Source organism: Aricia agestis, chromosome 19, assembly GCF_905147365.1.
Source record: "Aricia agestis chromosome 19, ilAriAges1.1, whole genome shotgun sequence".
In the NCBI taxonomy this organism is placed as follows: Eukaryota; Metazoa; Arthropoda; class Insecta; order Lepidoptera; family Lycaenidae; genus Aricia; species Aricia agestis.
In genome coordinates this window covers 13,253,424-13,271,040 of record NC_056424.1, presented here as the reverse complement: position 1 = coordinate 13,271,040, position 17,617 = coordinate 13,253,424, and the positions used below count along the sequence as shown (strand labels likewise).

Genomic DNA, 17,617 nt, shown 5'->3' with positions numbered 1-17,617 from the left:
GGTAATTTTATACCTACGTGTAACCGCTGCCATTTAACAAGAGCTTCTTCCCATTTATCTTTCATTGGCTTCATCGTGCTGCAGTCTAAAGGCTGCAGCACATGTGATGAATGCGGAGGTAATTTTATAATTGTTATACCGTTAGATGCTGCTAGTTCTACCACATTCAAATCCACATGGGTAGAATGCCCGTCATATATTAGTAACACAGGTCTTTTGTCACCAATCGCAGGAATAAATATGTCTTTCAAATATTTTTCGAATATTGTCGTTTCCATCCATCCTTTTTGGCTGACTGCATATGCAGTTTTGACATTATCGTTTTGGTACATCCACTCGTTCCACAAATACTTTCCTTGAAATATTATTAATGGTGGTACCTTTACGCCACTGGCACTAGTAGCAAGCAAAACCGTTGTGTTTTCGCGTCCAGGGCCGCTTGTTGTTCTCGTGGACTGGTATCCAGTTAATCCAACAATTTTGCTTCTAGACGGGTCAGAACAAAAACTTGTTTCATCTAGATTAAAAATTTGTCCTGGCTTATCTAAAAGATCTAACTCTCGCGTGACCTTTTCTAGTATACCAAAGTATTCAAAAACAATAAATGGGTTGCAGGCCTTTTTGCGTGCCATTTCGACAGACTGCGGTTTTTTGTATGACAGTTTATGTCTTTTACGGAAAGCTAAGAACCACTCTTTGCCTGGAACATCATTTGTGAAGGGAGTTATAATTCCATTACGTCGAATATATTCTGTAATCATTTGTACTATTTCTTTTTTTGTCAATGGATATCCACATCTCTCAAGGATGTGAATATAGGACGCAATTTTTTTTTCAATTTCTGCAGAAAATACACAAGGTCTTCCAGCTCTATTCATTTTAGAGCCTCTGGTACCATATAACCGAGCAATAATAGTCGATCTTGGGATTTCGTATTTTTTTGCAGCATCATAGCTATTTATTTCTTTTCTGCGCACTTCCTCAACAGCTGCAAGAAGTTGGTCTTGAGTATATTGCTTTTCTTTTTTTCTCTTATAGTTTCGCACCATCTAAAATAGATTTATTCAATTGATTAAACAAAATAGTAAAAGTAATTAAATTGAGGCACTTCGGGACAATAAAGTTTAATAAATAAAATTAAGTATCACATATTTTTTACAATTCATGATTCTAACAAGATATATATTTTTTTCCTGCGTAAAACACAAAGCTATTTTAATTAAGTTTATATGGTACCACTCCTAAGACGTACCCTATCGAATAGTTATTTTCGAACACATAATATAAAATAATAGGTACGGTACGGAAACGCACATAAAAACCTTTTCCTTTTTGAAGTCGGTTTAAAATAAGCCTTTCGCCTAACAGGTTCAACTTAAGAAGATACCAGAGTACTCGCAGAATGAGTGTTTCGGTCGACAGATTTAAATATATTCTCCGCTACTCTCGGGAGTCTAACCCGCAAATATATATATTCCACAGTTAAGTAAACGTCGAATGTGTCTCGAGAATGTTCTAAAATAAAAATATTCTTATAAAATGTCATTACGGTACCTTACTAAAACATCGACCATGAGGCCAGCACTAGCTTTTTTCAATTTCATACAAATTAGATGGGGTCATTGCAACTAACCCAAAAGTCACAATAGCCACACAATGTGATTTCAAGGGGCAAATGTATCTATAGCCATATTACTTATTTAAAGAAATATTTTACGAAGTAAATAGTTAAAAGGACTCACCTTGAACTTAATCTGCTCACCACTTAAAATTCTAGTTGAAAAAACAGCAATTTACAATTTTTGCACGGAAAATTTTAACACCGGTTGTTTCGTCAACACTGCCGTAAAAAGGGCGGTTTTTAAAAGCGACTGTAAGTAAAACAGTTTACACAGTGGTAGCTCTATCTATGTTTTTTTACAAAGACTAGTAGTTCACCTAACGATTCTAGATGTCACTATCTTAAAAAAACTATTGTATCGAAAAATATATAGATAAGTTGCATTTTCCCGATAGTTACAATAGCCTCACTGGACCTTAAACCAGTTTTATTTTGGTAATACCAAGCTTTTTGTAACCATCTTCTGTGGCTAAAATACTCGATGCATATTGCATAAATTTTACATAATATTATGAAATATTAATTCAATCAAAATATAATATAGGTATACTGTCTCAGTAGGCAATGGGGAAGATTTCATAGTCAGAGGGCGCCACGCGTATGATCTATTTACGTTCTATGGTTCAGAGCGGTTCATACGAAATATTTTTGTATAACGTTTACCTGTCTGATGTTTACCTGTGCAATGTATTGTACCTGGAAATTAAATCAGCTCAAAGAAGAATTAAAGAAGAGGGGTGCTTCCTGTAGTGGAAGAAAGGCAGACCTTGTAGAGAGGTTAGTAAATAAAAGTAAATAAATTACTACAGTACTTTATATTTTCTTGGTGAATGTTTTTACTGATTAACATTAAACTCTTGACCATAATTCTATGAACCTTTATTCACTTCGTTTATTATTGTTTGTGAAAAACAAGTTCTAAGCTATCTGTAGTGTTTCTACAGATAGATAGGGATGGAATGAAACAACCAAACCCGATGAGTGCTGTTCTTACACTGATTTATTAAGTAAAATGTAACAATGTTAATGAATGTAAACTGATGACACAAAGCGCTCACTCAGCAGTTAAACTAATACATTATTGTACTTTGTACATCCTGGGACTCAGGGAAAAGGATGCTGAATGATGTAAAGAACTAAAACTTAATGTCCATACGTAACCTAATGTCTCTAAAATGTTTGTCCTAAACCACTTTATGTCACAGTTAAAATTAATAATCACTAATTTCACTTTCACTAATTTTTGGAACTGACAATCGCACAGATTTTTTACACTTGCCACTTGTTTTCACACATGACTGCGTACTGGTGCTCGGAGGAACCACCCCCGTTGATGATAATGACTGCTGCTTTGTAGGCAGCTCCGGAAGTTCCACGTTAGTGGCCTCCACCGCCCGCAGAACCACCGGGGCAGTGACAGCAGGGGACACTCGAAACTGTTGTTGGCTCGTCTTACGAACACGACGGACGACGTAAATGCACCCCCCTAAGATCAGCAGTGTCAGCGTGGCGTAGATCGCAGTATAGTGGTGTACATCGTGTACACTGACGGGAGAGTAAACCACATCAGCTTCGTTTCTTATGTTCTCCAACTGCATCTTCATCTGATCCCAAGTATGACTGTGATTGTCCGGTATGAAACTTTCAGGTAGTGTAGAATTTAGAATATGATTAAGGACAGAAAATTCTGGTACTGGAACTATGTCAGGCTTTGTAGATAGTTTTGTAAGATAGTTAGTGTGTCCGTAAATTGTAACGGATCTACTCTTCAAAACGCATCCCGACGCTATGTCCATGAGTCCGTTTCCTTGTAAGGTAATCATTTCTATTGTGTCCGAGCAGAAAAGTCGCGCTTGGCAATTTTCGCAGCACGAGAACAACCACCTGTTATTAGCACGTAATTTGATCCACCGCTCTTCGCACTTAATTGTTTTAGTCGTACATAATGTTTTATTGTTTGTATGTAGATTACAAAAAGAATGATTAATTTGTTGCTCATAAATTGGTCTATCAAAGGCACACAAGACTTTTCCTGAAGATAAATGCATACACAAATGAGTATCTTCTTCTGTTAGTAAAATAAATATTTCCTTTTGTAAATTAAAAGCTATGTAAGGTGTAAATGTTTGAATAATAAGATTACTTTTAAAAGGTATACTATATATTTTGTCTAGTTCGAATGATTCCTTTGCAATTAAAGGTATTTTTATCTCTATTACTAGAAATGATCTTCCGATTTTTGAGCTAACTTTCATGACCTTGTATAATTCCTGTAAGTCTTCTTCACTAGTAGGCAAAGTTAGGTCTCCCCTTAATTGATTCGAAATAATGTGCATCTGTTGTTGCAGCTGTTCTGAAGGTATTAAATGTGTGTCTAAGTGTCCATGAGATAAATCAGTTACTGTATCGACTAAATTATCTTGTATACGTCGAAGATTCGATATTAAAATCTGTGCCGACAGAATTGATGATATAGTATTAAGTTGATGCTCACTGTCCGACTGTACTCGATTTAAAATATTTGTAAAGTTTTGTAAATGTGACTGTACCATGCTGAATTGCTTATACATAATATCTTCATTTCTGCGTAATATGTTCGACTGTGCCTCAATAATGCTCGTTTGATTTTTCAGAAGGCTTCGTAAGTGATTGGAGTCGTACGAAATCTTCTCTATGTCCTTTTCATATTGTTTCAGAAACCTGTCGTCGAGAACTCCGAATAATGCGTTAGCTACATAACCCACACCATTAATTATGCCTCTCTTCTGTCGTTTGTTAGTTTTATATTGCAGCAATACATTATAATGTTGAAGTTCCGATAGTTCATGTTGTAATTGTTCGGCTATGCTTATATACTGCGGTGAAAGTTGTGAAGTATCTTTCTGTATGTGTTTTACGTACTTCTGTAAATATGAAAGACTCGTCCAATAGGTTGACATATTATAGTAAACAACTAATTTCCACTCATCCCTGATTAAGTTAATATCGAACTGTTTGTCGAAATACAGGCTTTGACTCGAGTTGAAATTAGATATATTGTAGGTTCCCTGTGTGGGTGAAATTGTAAATAAAAACATAACAAGTAGTGTAAATATAAAATTACATAAATTATTTCTTCGAGGTCGACGTCGAGATGGCGGTAGCTGGTTTGTATGGCTTTCTGGTTGCACCCTGTTCGTTATTCCAGGGGTCACGGCGTGTCGATCATGATCACTAGAGCTGCTGTTCACCTGTATGGTATCGCTCTCCTTGACTGGAAGTCGGGAAAGTTTTAAAATTGGCCTTTTCAATATACCATTCTTGGTCTTAACCGATACCACTCTCACGTACCCATCCTTGCCTGGATGTACCTCGACTATCCTACCTAAAGCCCATTTCCCGGGAGGTAAATTGTCTTCCTTCACCAGAACTATGTCGTCCACTTCAAAGTTCCTCGATGGACTCTGCCATTTGGATCGTGTTTGAAGCTGCTGAAGGTACTCCGAAGACCACTTCTTCCAAAAGTTCCTGTTCATGGCTTGTACCATGTGCCATCTTGTGTTAAGATTAAGATGTTCCGGTTCAGCCTGTGGACGAGACAGCAAAGGTCCCCCTACGAGGAAATGTCCAGGGGTCAGGTAATCATCATCAGGATTCTCCGTCAACGCAACCAGTGGTCGTGAATTAAGGCAGGCCTCTATCTGCTGTAGCAGGGTGTTAAATTCTTCGTAGGTAAGTCGCTGCTCGCCTATCACTCGCCGAAGATGATATTTGAGTGATTTGACGGCAGCCTCCCATAGACCTCCTGCAGATGGAAATGATGGTGCGTTGAAAGTCCATTTGATATTGTAGCTGTTTATGTTCGCGAAGAAATTCCTGTCAATTGTGGCAAAAATCTCTTTGTACTCCTTGATCAGCAATCTGTTAGCGCCTTTAAAATTTGTCCCGTTGTCACTGTACATATGACTCGGGGTGCCTCGCCGGGCACAAAACCGACGAAAGGCTGCAAGAAATCCAGGGGTGCTGAGGTCGGACACGAGCTCCAAGTGAACGGCCTTGGTCGATAAGCATACGAATACGGCTACGTATCCTTTCGTTGTTCTTATCCCACGCCCCTTTTGTGCTTTAATGTCAAAATATCCTGTGAAGTCCACACCTGTAATGCTAAATGGACGCGAAGGAGTTACGCGTGGTTCGGGTAGATCTGCCATGATCTGTTGATGATTCTGGTGGCTGTAACGCCTGCATGTAACGCACTTACGTAACTCTCTTTTAACAGTACGGAGCCCGCTCAGTATCCAGTATTTGTATCTAATGTGTGATAAGGTAAGTCTGGGTCCGCCATGTAAAGTTAAAGAATGAGCTTGCTGTATAATTAGTTCTGTGAGACGACTGTGATTCGATAAAATAATTGGATTTTTCGCACAACTTTCTAAATGCGACTTATTAAGTCTCCCACCGACCCTCAGTAATCCGTCATCCTTACTAATAAACGGATTTAAACATAATACCTTACTATTCCTAGGTAATTTTCTATTCTGTAAAATACAACTAAATTCTTCCTTAAATTCTATAGATTGTACAGTTCTAATTATAATACAATATGCATTTTCCATTTCAACAGCTGACAAATAATTCTGATGTGGCACATTCTTCTTGTTGCGAAGCCACAGGATGTAACGTGATAGCCATGCCACTGTTGTTGCGACACGTGCCAATGAACTGTATTCATTCAATAATTGTAATATTAAAGTCTTATGTTTTATAATTGTAGTTGATAAAGTCGCGTTCACACTAGCCTTAATTTCTTCAATACATGTAGTTAAATTAGAAACGTTTTCAATTGAACTTATATCTAACTTGTTGAGCCATTCTGGGCCCCACCATAATGAATGGGATTCTAGTTGTGCAACTGTCAATCCTCTTGTAGCACAGTCTGCTGCATTTAATTCTGAACTCACATGATGCCAACGTGAAGGTTCGACAATTTCTGTAATCTTTTGCACTCTGATGGATACAAATTTCTGCCATCTGTGAATGTCACCTTGAATCCAAGCCAATGCAATCATAGAGTCACTCCAGCAATGTACCTCATATTGACTGTCCGTCATTGTAGCCAAGACCTTATCCAAAAGGTTAGCCAAAAGATGTGCGCTACATAGTTCAAGCTTAGGTAGAGTTAACTTGTTCTTCAAAGGAGCGAGTTTTGTTTTCGCCGTAAGCAGCCTCGTTGTGCACACGCCTTTACTGTTTGTAGCGGTAATGTACACCACGCTTGCGTAAGCCTTTTCCGAGGCGTCGCAAAACCCATGTATAATGTATTTATGAGTATTACCTAAATATCTCGGTAATTCGAATTTATCCAAATGTTGAAAATCCTGTTTTAATGTTTTCCAGTCACAAATTATCTGCTGAGGAAGCTCATCATCCCAGGTAATGTTCAGTTCCAACCAAGTTCGTTGAAACAAAATCTTAGCTCTTACTGTAAGAGGTGAGAGCCACCCCAGCGGATCGAAAATCTTCGAAATGTTGGAGAGTAGTTGTCGTTTTGTAAGGTGATCCTCGCTATTTAAATCCACGAATTTATTTTGAAATGTAAATGAGTCTGTTCTAGGACTCCAACGTAACCCTAATGTTTTTCGCGATTCAGCACATTTGAAATCTAGCGAAATGTCCAACTGTTCTGGTGACAAGTTTTGTGTGAGCTCCATGTTGTTACTGGACCATTTACGTATGTTCATGCCTGCTGTGTTGAAAATATCAATAATCTGTTTTTGCAAATCTCTCGCTTTCTCTATAGAACTCTCACCTGTGAGGAGATCGTCCATATAGAATGACGTCAAAATAGCATGTGATGCTAGAGGAAAATCATCCTTATGGTCTAAAGCGAGCTGTTTCAGGGTTCGCATGGCAAGATACGGCGCAGACTTAGTTCCGTATGTGATTGTCGTTAATTGGTATTCTTGCGGCAAAGAGTCTGCAGTTTTTGCGGTCGAGAAGATGTCTCTCCATACGATTCTTTGAAGATGCTGGTCACATTCTCTGACAAAGAACTGACGGAACATCTTTTCCAAATCCGCTGTAATGACGATTTTATGTTTACGCCACGATAAAATTAAACTATGTAAATCGCTTTGTAGATTTGGGCCTTGAAGCATCAAATCGTTCAAACTGTACCCCGTAGAAGTTTTTGATGAAGCGTTAAAAACGGTTCTCAGTTTAGTTGTTGTCGAGTCAGCTTTTAAAACTCCATGATGCGGGAGGTAGTACGACGGCTCTACCTTTTTTGTTACAGGTTTCATATGTCCTAAACTTAGATATTCCCTCATAAACTGTGTGTAGCTTTCTGAGAATTCTGTATTTTTTGCCATTTTACGTTCCAAATTATATAATTGTGCTATCGCCTTCGGTCTAGAGTTTCCCAGATGTTTCTCAAAGTCCTGTTTCATCGGAATCGCAACTTCATATCTACCGTTCTGTAATCGTCTCGTGGTCGACTGGTACAGCTGTTCGCAGTACTCATCTTCCTCCGAGCGGGCAGTCGAGGAGTTCTGAACCTCCTCGAGCTCCCAATACTGTGAAATATCGGCTAGATTGTTCAGCACGACACAGCAGTTAAATGTCTTCACGTCCCCTGACAAGATCCAACCTACCCTAGTCTGTTGTGCCATGGGCGCCTTGTTAGGGCCCTTGATGAGGCCATCCATGAGGATGTCGGAATACACACTCGCATCCAGTAGCATGTCAATAGGTCTGGAGATGTTGAAGTCGGGATCCGCAAGTCTAATGTTTTGAAGGTGTGACCACGGCTGTTTGTTAAATGTTCCGCCTGAGTTGAAAATGTGTAGTCATCGTAAATTGACATACAATTCAAAGTAACGACTCCCTTTCCTTGTTTAGAGCCATATCCTATTCCAGAAATAGAAGCGGGATGATGTTGTCTAGGAAGACCTAGCAGCTGGGCGGCGCGCTCCGAAATTAATGAAATTTGAGAGCCTTGGTCTAAAAGCGCTCTTAAAACTATGTAAGTACCGTCGTAGGCTTGTATTTTTAAAAGTAGTGTAGTTAATAATATCTCCTCATTATCCGTAGCTACGTAGTTAACATTATGATTTTTATTAGTATTGTAATTAGGTGTAAAGTTAGTATTAGCTAAGTTAGATGTAGGCATGTAACTCGACGACGGAGCTGTTGTGACGACGGGCTGTGCTAGCGTAATCGATGACGTCGAGTATGTCGTATGAGGTAAGGATTTCTGGGCTTTGAAAACAGCGTAATATCCATCGTGTAGAATGGTATTGTGATCACCGTGGCAATGTTTGCAACGTTTTGCAGAAGTACAACCATTTGCATCGTGAATGTAAAGACAGTTTTGACAAATATGTAATTTTAGTACCGTTCTCATTTTTTCCTCGGTCGATAACTTAGCGAACTTACTGCATTTAAATAAAATATGATTCTGCTGACAGAGCGGACAGTTCCACATGCGAGTTGCTGTCGCCTGATAATGCGGTTTCGCAATATATTTGCCTTTAGCATATTTTGTGTTATATTGCGTATTAATTGAATGCGACGAAGAGGGCTTTGGTGTGAAAGTTTGAGCCTTTCTTTTTTGTATGGGCTCTAAAGCTGTAAATTTATTTTCTAGAAAATTCATGAGCTCGTCCAGCGTGGGTAGCTCCCGTGGTTTTTTCCGATTTTCCTGGTAGTCACTGTACGTGTCAGGGTCCAGTTTTTTCGTAATCAGATGTACGAGTAGCGGGTCCCAAGAGGAAGTGTTTATGCCGAGATTTTGTATGGCATTAATACACTCCATGGATGTATCATAGAGACGCCTAATTTCATACGCTGACTGTTTGTAAGAAGCTGGCTGATTTAAAAATATCTCTACTTGTTTTGTAAATAGCAACTGACGATTGTTATACCGATGAGTGAGAAGCTCCCAAGCGGTATCGTAGTTTTCAGCGGAAATATGTAGATGTTGTATAAGACGCTCGGCTTCTCCTCTAAGTTTGCCCTTAAGGTGTTGCATTTTTTGACCCTTTGTGAGCAAGTTATTGTTATGGATGCTTTCGGAAAATAAATCGTAAAACGTAGGCCACTGTGTGTATTTGCCTGTAAACACGGGGATATCTATTTGAGGTGTTGCCTGTTGGATGTGAGCCGCGGATGCTAATTTTTTATTAAGTGACCGTTTGATATCTTTATAGCAATTTTCGTAGTAGGAAAATTCATTATCGTAGTCCGCGTTATCTCCTTGTAAAATATTGTCTATTTCTAAATGTAAGGAATCAATGTTATTCCAGCGAGACTGAACACTACGCAGCTCATCTTCTAACTCCCATTTATCGCCTATGTTGTCTACGTTAATATTGTTAATTAGCCTAGCGAATGCCCTAAAATTTGTACGTTGAAGCGATAAAAGTTTTTCAATGTCTGTGTGTGCCTGTTGCGGCGGTGCTGGCGGCGCCTGTGCTGGCGGTGCCTGCTCGCGAGACGGTGACGGTGTTGTCGTGTGTTTTCTGACGGACAAACTAGTACCTGTCTGGTCTGTTTTCGAAGTAGGTGTATAGGAAGAAATTCTATAACGGACATTATTGTAAAATTCGCGTGCCTCCTCGTACTGATTTTCGACGAAATATGGAGCATCAGGTTGACCGCGCAGACTGAGCTTGTCATTGTTCGCATTAAACTCAGCCCAGAGCCTGTCCAAATTAGCGAGTCTCTCATCGAGATATTCGCGCGTTTTACGGGATGGTGAATCCTTCCTAAAATTAGTCTCTATACGCTTAATTTCTTCTAGGATCGCGTTCTGCTGCTGAATTAGCTTGTCCATCATGTAAAGAAAATATGGAAAGATCTTACTTGGTTCTGTGGTTTACTCTCCTGCGGGACTGCTGTCGATGCTGTCGCTGATGTGGGTGCTGCGGCTGTCGATGCTACAGAAACCTCACGGAGTAAAGTCCACTGAACACTTCACTAACTGTAGTTCTGACTGTACGTCACTGCAACTGTTCGTCACAGATATAACACTGTATGTGCTAAAGTCACTGGTGTCCTCACAACGCGGCGCGGATGCAAAGCAACTGTATGTTACACGCGACGCGAGAGCAAGGTCCTGAAGGAACGAAGGACCAAAAAGATCTGTAGTGTTTCTACAGATAGATAGGGATGGAATGAAACAACCAAACCCGATGAGTGCTGTTCTTACACTGATTTATTAAGTAAAATGTAACAATGTTAATGAATGTAAACTGATGACACAAAGCGCTCACTCAGCAGTTAAACTAATACATTATTGTACTTTGTACACTATCTTCTGCTTTTGTAGGTTTAAGAAGCGTATGATAGAAATTTTAACTTCACTGATAAATCATGTCCCTCAGAACCAGTACAAATTGAAGTTATGGTCATACCAAAAGACGATTATTATAAAGATATAAATAAACATCAAATACAAGAGTATTTTGGAGAGTGAGTATATTAATTCATTTAATAAACTTTTTGTACCTATAAAAGATCATTTTTCATAATCAGGAAAAAGTTTGCTGTGTTACTCTTACTTAATTTTAATTCTTTCAGATGCAGTCAATCATTAATAAAGGGGAAAAGTTTATACGAGAATAGATACCTTCTTATATTAAGAGCTGTCTCGATAAATGATTTTACATAATACTTATATAAAAGGTTTTTGTAAAGCAGCAATGAAAAAAACTCAGTATGAGGTTAATATTAAATTTTACAAAAATGGTATATTAGAAGAGACTAATTGTGAATGAACAGCTGGATCTGGAGTTAATTCACATTGCAAGCATGTTGCTACTGTGTTGTTTGGTACAGTTGATATGATTGAACATAAAACTGTAGTATTAGAGGAAGTGTCCACTCAAAAGCTATAGAGTTTTCATCGCCCGAAGAAAAAATATTCTTCCTCACCTCTGAAAGCACAAAATTTACCATACAAAAGAATTAGAAGAAAAGTTTTATAATAATTTTCTGTAAAATGATGTCCACAAAATCGTAAATATGAAGATTGCGATTTCGCCAATTCTGGCCGTTTTATTGCTTTAGCCCACAACCTTTTCCTATTTTTATCTTTTGGGAACAAAAGATAACCATTTTCCTTGCATCCCGGCACTGCACACTTTGTCATTTTTATTAGATTTATTATAAAAACGTCAAAAATATCTCAAATGTAACGATGCACAGATAGGCATAGCGGATCATAGGAATCGCGACACCTAGCGGAGAAAAATGGCAAAAATCTTCCCCATTGAATAGTAAAAAAAATTTTATCAGTTATCAACTTATCACCTTAGATAAACATTTTATCACACACAATCACAGAATACTATATAACACGTTATCAACAGCTGGTGCTTGAGACAGTTTACAGGCCTAATCATAATAATTAGATACCTATATACTAGCTATTTGACCGAGCTTTGCTCGGTATTCGATAAAACACGAATAAAATGTCATTTTCTAAAAATGATTCCTAGCTAGATCGATTTATCGCCCCCGAAACCTAACTAAAATGTTGAGAAATAGCTTCTGAAAGTTATCCTAAAAACACTACAATTAATGGTGAAGTGCCCCCGCGCACGCACCTCCCCCCGCGTCACCCCCGCTTATACCCTCCGCCGCGAGTGACCGTTCTGCGACGACATACGTGGGAGAGCCATGCTTCGGCACGAATGGGCCGGCTCGACCGGAGAAATACCACGTTCTCACGGAAAACCGGCGTGAAACAGCGCTTGCGCTGTGTTTCGCCGAGTGAGTTTACCGGAGGCCTAATCCCCTACCCTATTCCCTTCCCTACCCTCCCCTATTCCCTTCCCTACCCTCCCCTATTCCCTTCCCATCCCTACCCTCCCCTATTACCCTACTCCCTCTTAAAAGACCGGCAACGCACCTGTAGCTCTTCTGATGCTGCGAGTGTCCATGGGCGACGGAAGTTGCTTTCCATCAGGTGACCCGTTTGCTCGTTTGCCCCCTTATCACATAAAAAAAAAGATTTTAAATGGGATAAAATATGTCATTAAAAAAAATAACACCCAATTTTTTTTTGTTGAATGGACTCTCCTAATGATACCTCAGCCCTGGAAAAAATTTGGCAGGAAGGTTTAATTGCACCCTGCATTGCATACTAAATTTCATGAAAATCGTTGAAGCCGATTCCGAGATTCCAATTATGTAATATGTTACGCTCGCGAAGCGAAAAAATAGCTCACAACGCGTTGTGGTCACAGCCACGACGCGAAATTTGCGTCGTGGCTCTGATGAAAACGGCCCCGACGCGTTCTGGCAATCACAAAAAGACCATAACGCGAAATTCGTGTCGTGGGTAGGGAATGCAAATCTCGCGAGATTGGGGCTCAAGCGAGATCCCACGAGTTTATGAATACAATACCGCGAGATCTCGCCAATTTCGAGATCTCGCGAGATTAGCAGTTTGGTGGGTTTTTTCGCAAATAATCACAACATTTGATTTTGAACAAGATTAACATTCATTTTCACCAATTTTTTCAATTGAATTTTATGCATCAAACATTGCTTGACGTATCTGTCTATAATTTTTAAGTAGTAAACTTTGACATAAGTACGTATCTACTACCTATCAAATAACAAATGAAAGAAACAACCAGTCTTCTCTTCTAATTTGCGCTTTTATAATTTTGGACGTGGTGGTAATATCGTGGAAGTCCGCGGTAAAACGATAACATAGGGAACTGGGAAGTACAATGTATGGAAATATAATACGAAGACGCTTTTAAATTTCCGTGGACGATAACTTTTTAACGTGCACGTTAGAGGACATCACGACGTCTACACTTCTGAACCGCACAAAACGTCCGCGCTGCGTAAAATCCAAAGGGCATTGAACGTACCCAACTTTTTATCGTGGAAGCCGGCGTCCACGATAACGTGACGTCCAGAATTATAAAAGCGCACATTATCAAATACAAATCTTTTAGTAACAAAACAGTTCTTTTGTAAGTAACAAAACAACGAGAAGTCAAAATTCAGGACCTAGTTTAAAATCACAGTGCACAGTTCCTTAGGCCAGCTCCTCTTTGTTTTCACTCCGTGATCACAACTCCGTCCGTGTCAGTCCGCGCTTCGAATAAGGCGTTTTTATGCTCAAGTGCAATCTCGTCAAACTCGCGAGATCTCGCCTTTTTTTCGTCCGAGATCAATCTCGCTAAAAAAGGCCGAGATCTCGCGAGAACGAGATTGCATTCCCTAGTCGTGGGCCGTGGCTGATATGCTATTCGTTTTTCTTGATTTGTTCTTGATTGATTAATCGTCCATAGGTATGGAAGATATTTGAATGGGGATTGTCCATTTTTTTTTTAATTTTGCTCATTACAAAAACATTTCGAGGAATAAGGTCTGTGATCGTTTTTCTGTATATAAACGAAAAAAATACCCATTCGTTACATAAATTTCTGAACAAATATGTTTAACCTTAGTTTGACCTTCAATGGCGTTAAATTAGCAATAAATTCGACCAACATTACGTTTCGAACTTTTGGTAAGCTTCTCTTACCAGCTTTCACATAATGAGAACTTGCATTTGACAAACCAGCCATTATAAATAAGAAAGGAAATTTAAAACATACTGCAGAGGTCAATAATTAGCCGCCGATGATGACGTCAGAGCGAAACTTTAAAAATTTATTGAGAAAAAACTAGCCAATGAATTTAAAAATTATTTAATTTATATTCTTAAAATACCCTATTTTAATGAAAAAAAATATAAAAAGTACGTGTGATTTTTTTTGGACAATGCCCATTACCACGCGTACTTACTATCAAAATATTTTTTCTTTTACTAAATCACTGCATTACGTGTTTATCATTATTATTTATAAAATATCCATAGTTCCATACTATCCGTATTCCGTACTAATATTATTATTGTCTGTCTGTCTGGCGCAACGCAGTTGCGGGCATCAACTAGTAGTAGGGGAAACTGGGGACACTAAGATCCCTGTGGGACACACGGTAGGTACACTCAATTTACGGAAATTCTACCAAAGCAATGCTTATTAATGCTAGCAACACGTTTAGTCTATGGTACAAGCAAACTTTTATTCACAGTCGGTAGGTGATTTTTGAAAACCTATCCATAGATACCGCACACTCATAGGTTAGATGAAATAAAATTTTTTGTTGGTTTAAGGTTTACCATTAATATGACGTATAAAAAAAACTACTTGCTAGATTTGGTTCAAACCAATTTTCTTTGGTAAATTTTATAGTAATGTCCATCATATATTTTTTTAGACTTTAGAAATTAGAGGGGGGGGGACACTACCACTTTGGAAGAGTCTCTCGCAAACTATTCAGGTTAGAAAAAAATGATATTAGAAACCTCAATATGATTTTTCAAGACCTATCCATAGATACCCCACACGCATAGCTTAGATGAAAAAATTTTTTTTTTGTTTCAGTTGTACCTATGGGGACCCCTAAAATTTTTAATAATTTTTCCATTTTTGAATCAAAATCTTAATGCGGTTCACAGACTACATCTACTTACCAAGTTTCAATAGTATAGCTCTTATAGTTTCGGAGAAAAGTGGCTGTGACATACGGACCGACAGACAGACAGACATGACGAATCTATAAGGGTTCCGTTTTTTGCCATTTGGCTACGGAACCCTAAAAATGGGATGATCATGGGACACAAAAAACCAAACACAGTTGACAAATATATTTTATAAAAACAAAATATTATATACTTACAATATTTTATAAGATGCATAAAAATCTTATTTGGACGGATATGGTCCATTCCAACTAACAATGTCCTTGTTATACCAAACAAATTCGCCCTTCACAGAGTCAGCTGCATCGAGGGCCAGGAACAGCGGAGCTACGGCACCCTCATCAATAGTCAGAGGTCCCTTGTGTGATGTCATGTCTGTGTCTACGTAGCCAGGATGGACTGAATTTACTTTGATATCTGTAAGCATAAAAGTAAAAATCAGCCAAGTGCGAATCGGACTCGCGCACAAAGGGTTCTGTACCATTATAGAGCAAAAATAGGCCAAAAATTGTGTATTTTGTATAGGAAATAAATTTTTATTTTATTATTATTCTTAAATATTGAAGTAGACAATATTATAATGAAGGCCTTTGTGAAAATATCAAGTGCCTACCTGTTGCTATTATTGACATCGAGCAAAAAAGGCCAAAAAATCATGTTTTTTGTATGGGAGCCCCCTTTAAATATCAATTTTATTTTGGTTTTTATTGGGTGGAGACAGACAGACGGACAGACAAAGAAGTCTCATGAATACGGTCCCGTTTTCACCCTTTAGGTACAGAACCCTAAGAATGAACATTGTGTAAGCAGTTTAGCAACCCCCAAAAGATTTTGTAGGAATGCTATTTGGTCTTTATTTGGTAGTACTTTTATTTATCCCATAAAGTTAATATACCTAGCGGAATAGAGAAACAAAGGCCTGAGCAAGAGAGATGTCACTATCAGTAACACTGCATGGTAAAAAGAGACGTGTGATACATGACAGCAGCACTCTTTTTTTGACGTCCAGTCGGCACGTGCCGCACGTTGACAATTTAATCTCATAGAAATCACGTTCAATCATGCTTGTGTAAGTGTATAGGAACACATATTTTTACACACAGATGAAACCAATTTCGGTTACGTTTGACAGCTCGAGATTGTTGTTCTATTCCGATTTCTGCTAGGTATGTTAACTTTATGATTTATCTACATGTGTATGTGTCTACATGTTTATTATAATATTATTATAATGAAAAAATATTGTACATAAACTTGAAAAGAACAGAACATACCTCTATCAGCTAGCATTCTCTGCTGTATTTTAGTCAATGCTGTCACCCCAACTTTAGATACTACATATGAGGAGTTGCCCCATTCTGCAGCTTGGGTGCCGTTTTTAGCAGCTTCCACATACTGTTTTAACAGCTGAGAGAGTTCCTCAATAGTCAGGGTGGGTTCTTGGAGGCGTTGACGGAGTTTCTCGCTGGGAATGTGACTGAGATGGCCGCAGGAGCTCGAAATATTCACAACCCGGGCACCATCGCGTAAAATGGGAAAGAGAATGTTGCACGCCGAAAGAAGAGAGAAATAGTTGACGAAGAGAGTCTGCTCGGCCTGTACTGACGCGGGATCGGGGGCGTCGTGTTTAAAAGCGATAGCAGCGTTGTTAACCAACACATCCAAACCGCCGTACTTCTGTTTCAAGTAGTCGCGGAAAGTTTCTATGCTTTTCTCGTCGGTGATGTCTAGTTGATGATAATTAGGCTTCAGTCCCTCCTTCTCCAGTTGTTCTACGGCGTTTCTACCGCGAGTTACATCGCGGGAAGTTAAATAAACAACGCCAGCGAATCTTTTGCACAGACCACGAACTATCGCAAACCCGATACCTTTATTAGATCCGGTGACTACAGCTACTTTTGTACTCATTATAGGTACTTTGATGCTTCTTAACGTTTGAGAAGTGAGTAGTGACTAAAATTGAATCAGTAGGTATTCATTTATCGGTACTCAACATTTATCAACAGATTACGGTAGTGAGGTGATTACTGATTAGTGATTACAGAATACAGATACTGAACCTAAGTTTCAAAATTATAGTAAATAGTACTGTACACGGTGTACACCTAACACCGTACAGCTACCTATAACCTTGGGGCTTGAGTATTGACGTAATAATTAATACCATTGACTTTTATAGATTATTTGTTTATTTCAATGAATAATGTTTCCATCATTGAATCTTCTTCTTCTTATTTATGGCTCCTTTGTGAATTCCATCATTGAAATACTTGAAATAATACATGTCACATTGCAAATGACCTTGAAGATGTCATTTGTCAGCTGTCAACGACGACATTGACTTTTTTATGAAAAGCATAGTTTTTTTTCACATTTCCTTATAAATGAGGGATTTTCCATGGATTTTCCTATATTTTTAATTTGATTGTCAAACAGTTTCCATTTTAGTAACTAAATGG

The 17,617-nt window shown here is 38.6% G+C and overlaps 2 protein-coding genes across 2 annotated transcripts; both read right to left on the bottom strand.

The window, feature by feature from the left end:
* Positions 1 to 958: 958 nt before the first annotated feature.
* On the bottom strand, positions 959 to 10,436 carry LOC121736766. Its single transcript, XM_042128150.1, has 5 exons — positions 10,142 to 10,436; positions 6,087 to 8,429; positions 4,792 to 4,961; positions 2,876 to 3,225; positions 959 to 1,049 (listed from the first exon to the last, which is right to left on the bottom strand). Exons 1-5 carry the CDS (start codon positions 10,434 to 10,436, stop codon positions 959 to 961), a joined length of 3,249 nt encoding a protein of 1,082 aa, XP_041984084.1.
* Positions 10,437 to 15,341: 4,905 nt separating this feature from the next.
* On the bottom strand, positions 15,342 to 17,391 carry LOC121736368 (carbonyl reductase [NADPH] 1-like). Its single transcript, XM_042127526.1, has 2 exons — positions 16,433 to 17,391; positions 15,342 to 15,575 (listed from the first exon to the last, which is right to left on the bottom strand). Exons 1-2 carry the CDS (start codon positions 17,064 to 17,066, stop codon positions 15,382 to 15,384), a joined length of 828 nt encoding a protein of 275 aa, XP_041983460.1. The 5' UTR covers positions 17,067 to 17,391; the 3' UTR covers positions 15,342 to 15,381.
* Between the last annotated feature and the right edge of the window lie 226 nt (positions 17,392 to 17,617).

Bases quoted from the DNA above. Each gene is read 5' to 3' on its own strand.
- LOC121736766 (XM_042128150.1), bottom strand. From the start codon at position 10,436: ATGGACAAGCTAATTCAGCAGCAGAACGCGATCCTAGAAGAAATTAAG. The intron at 4,962-6,086 runs GTAAGGATGACG...AGGTACATCCAG, and splicing joins ATGTTTAAATCCGTTTATTA to GCAAGGATGGGTACGTGAGA. The intron at 1,050-2,875 runs GTCAGTTCCAAA...AATCTATTTTAG, and splicing joins TGTAAAAAATCTGTGCGATT to ATGGTGCGAAACTATAAGAG.
- LOC121736368 (XM_042127526.1), bottom strand. From the start codon at position 17,066: ATGAGTACAAAAGTAGCTGTAGTCACCGGATCTAATAAAGGTATCGGG. The intron at 15,576-16,432 runs GTATGTTCTGTT...TTATGCTTACAG, and splicing joins GAGAATGCTAGCTGATAGAG to ATATCAAAGTAAATTCAGTC.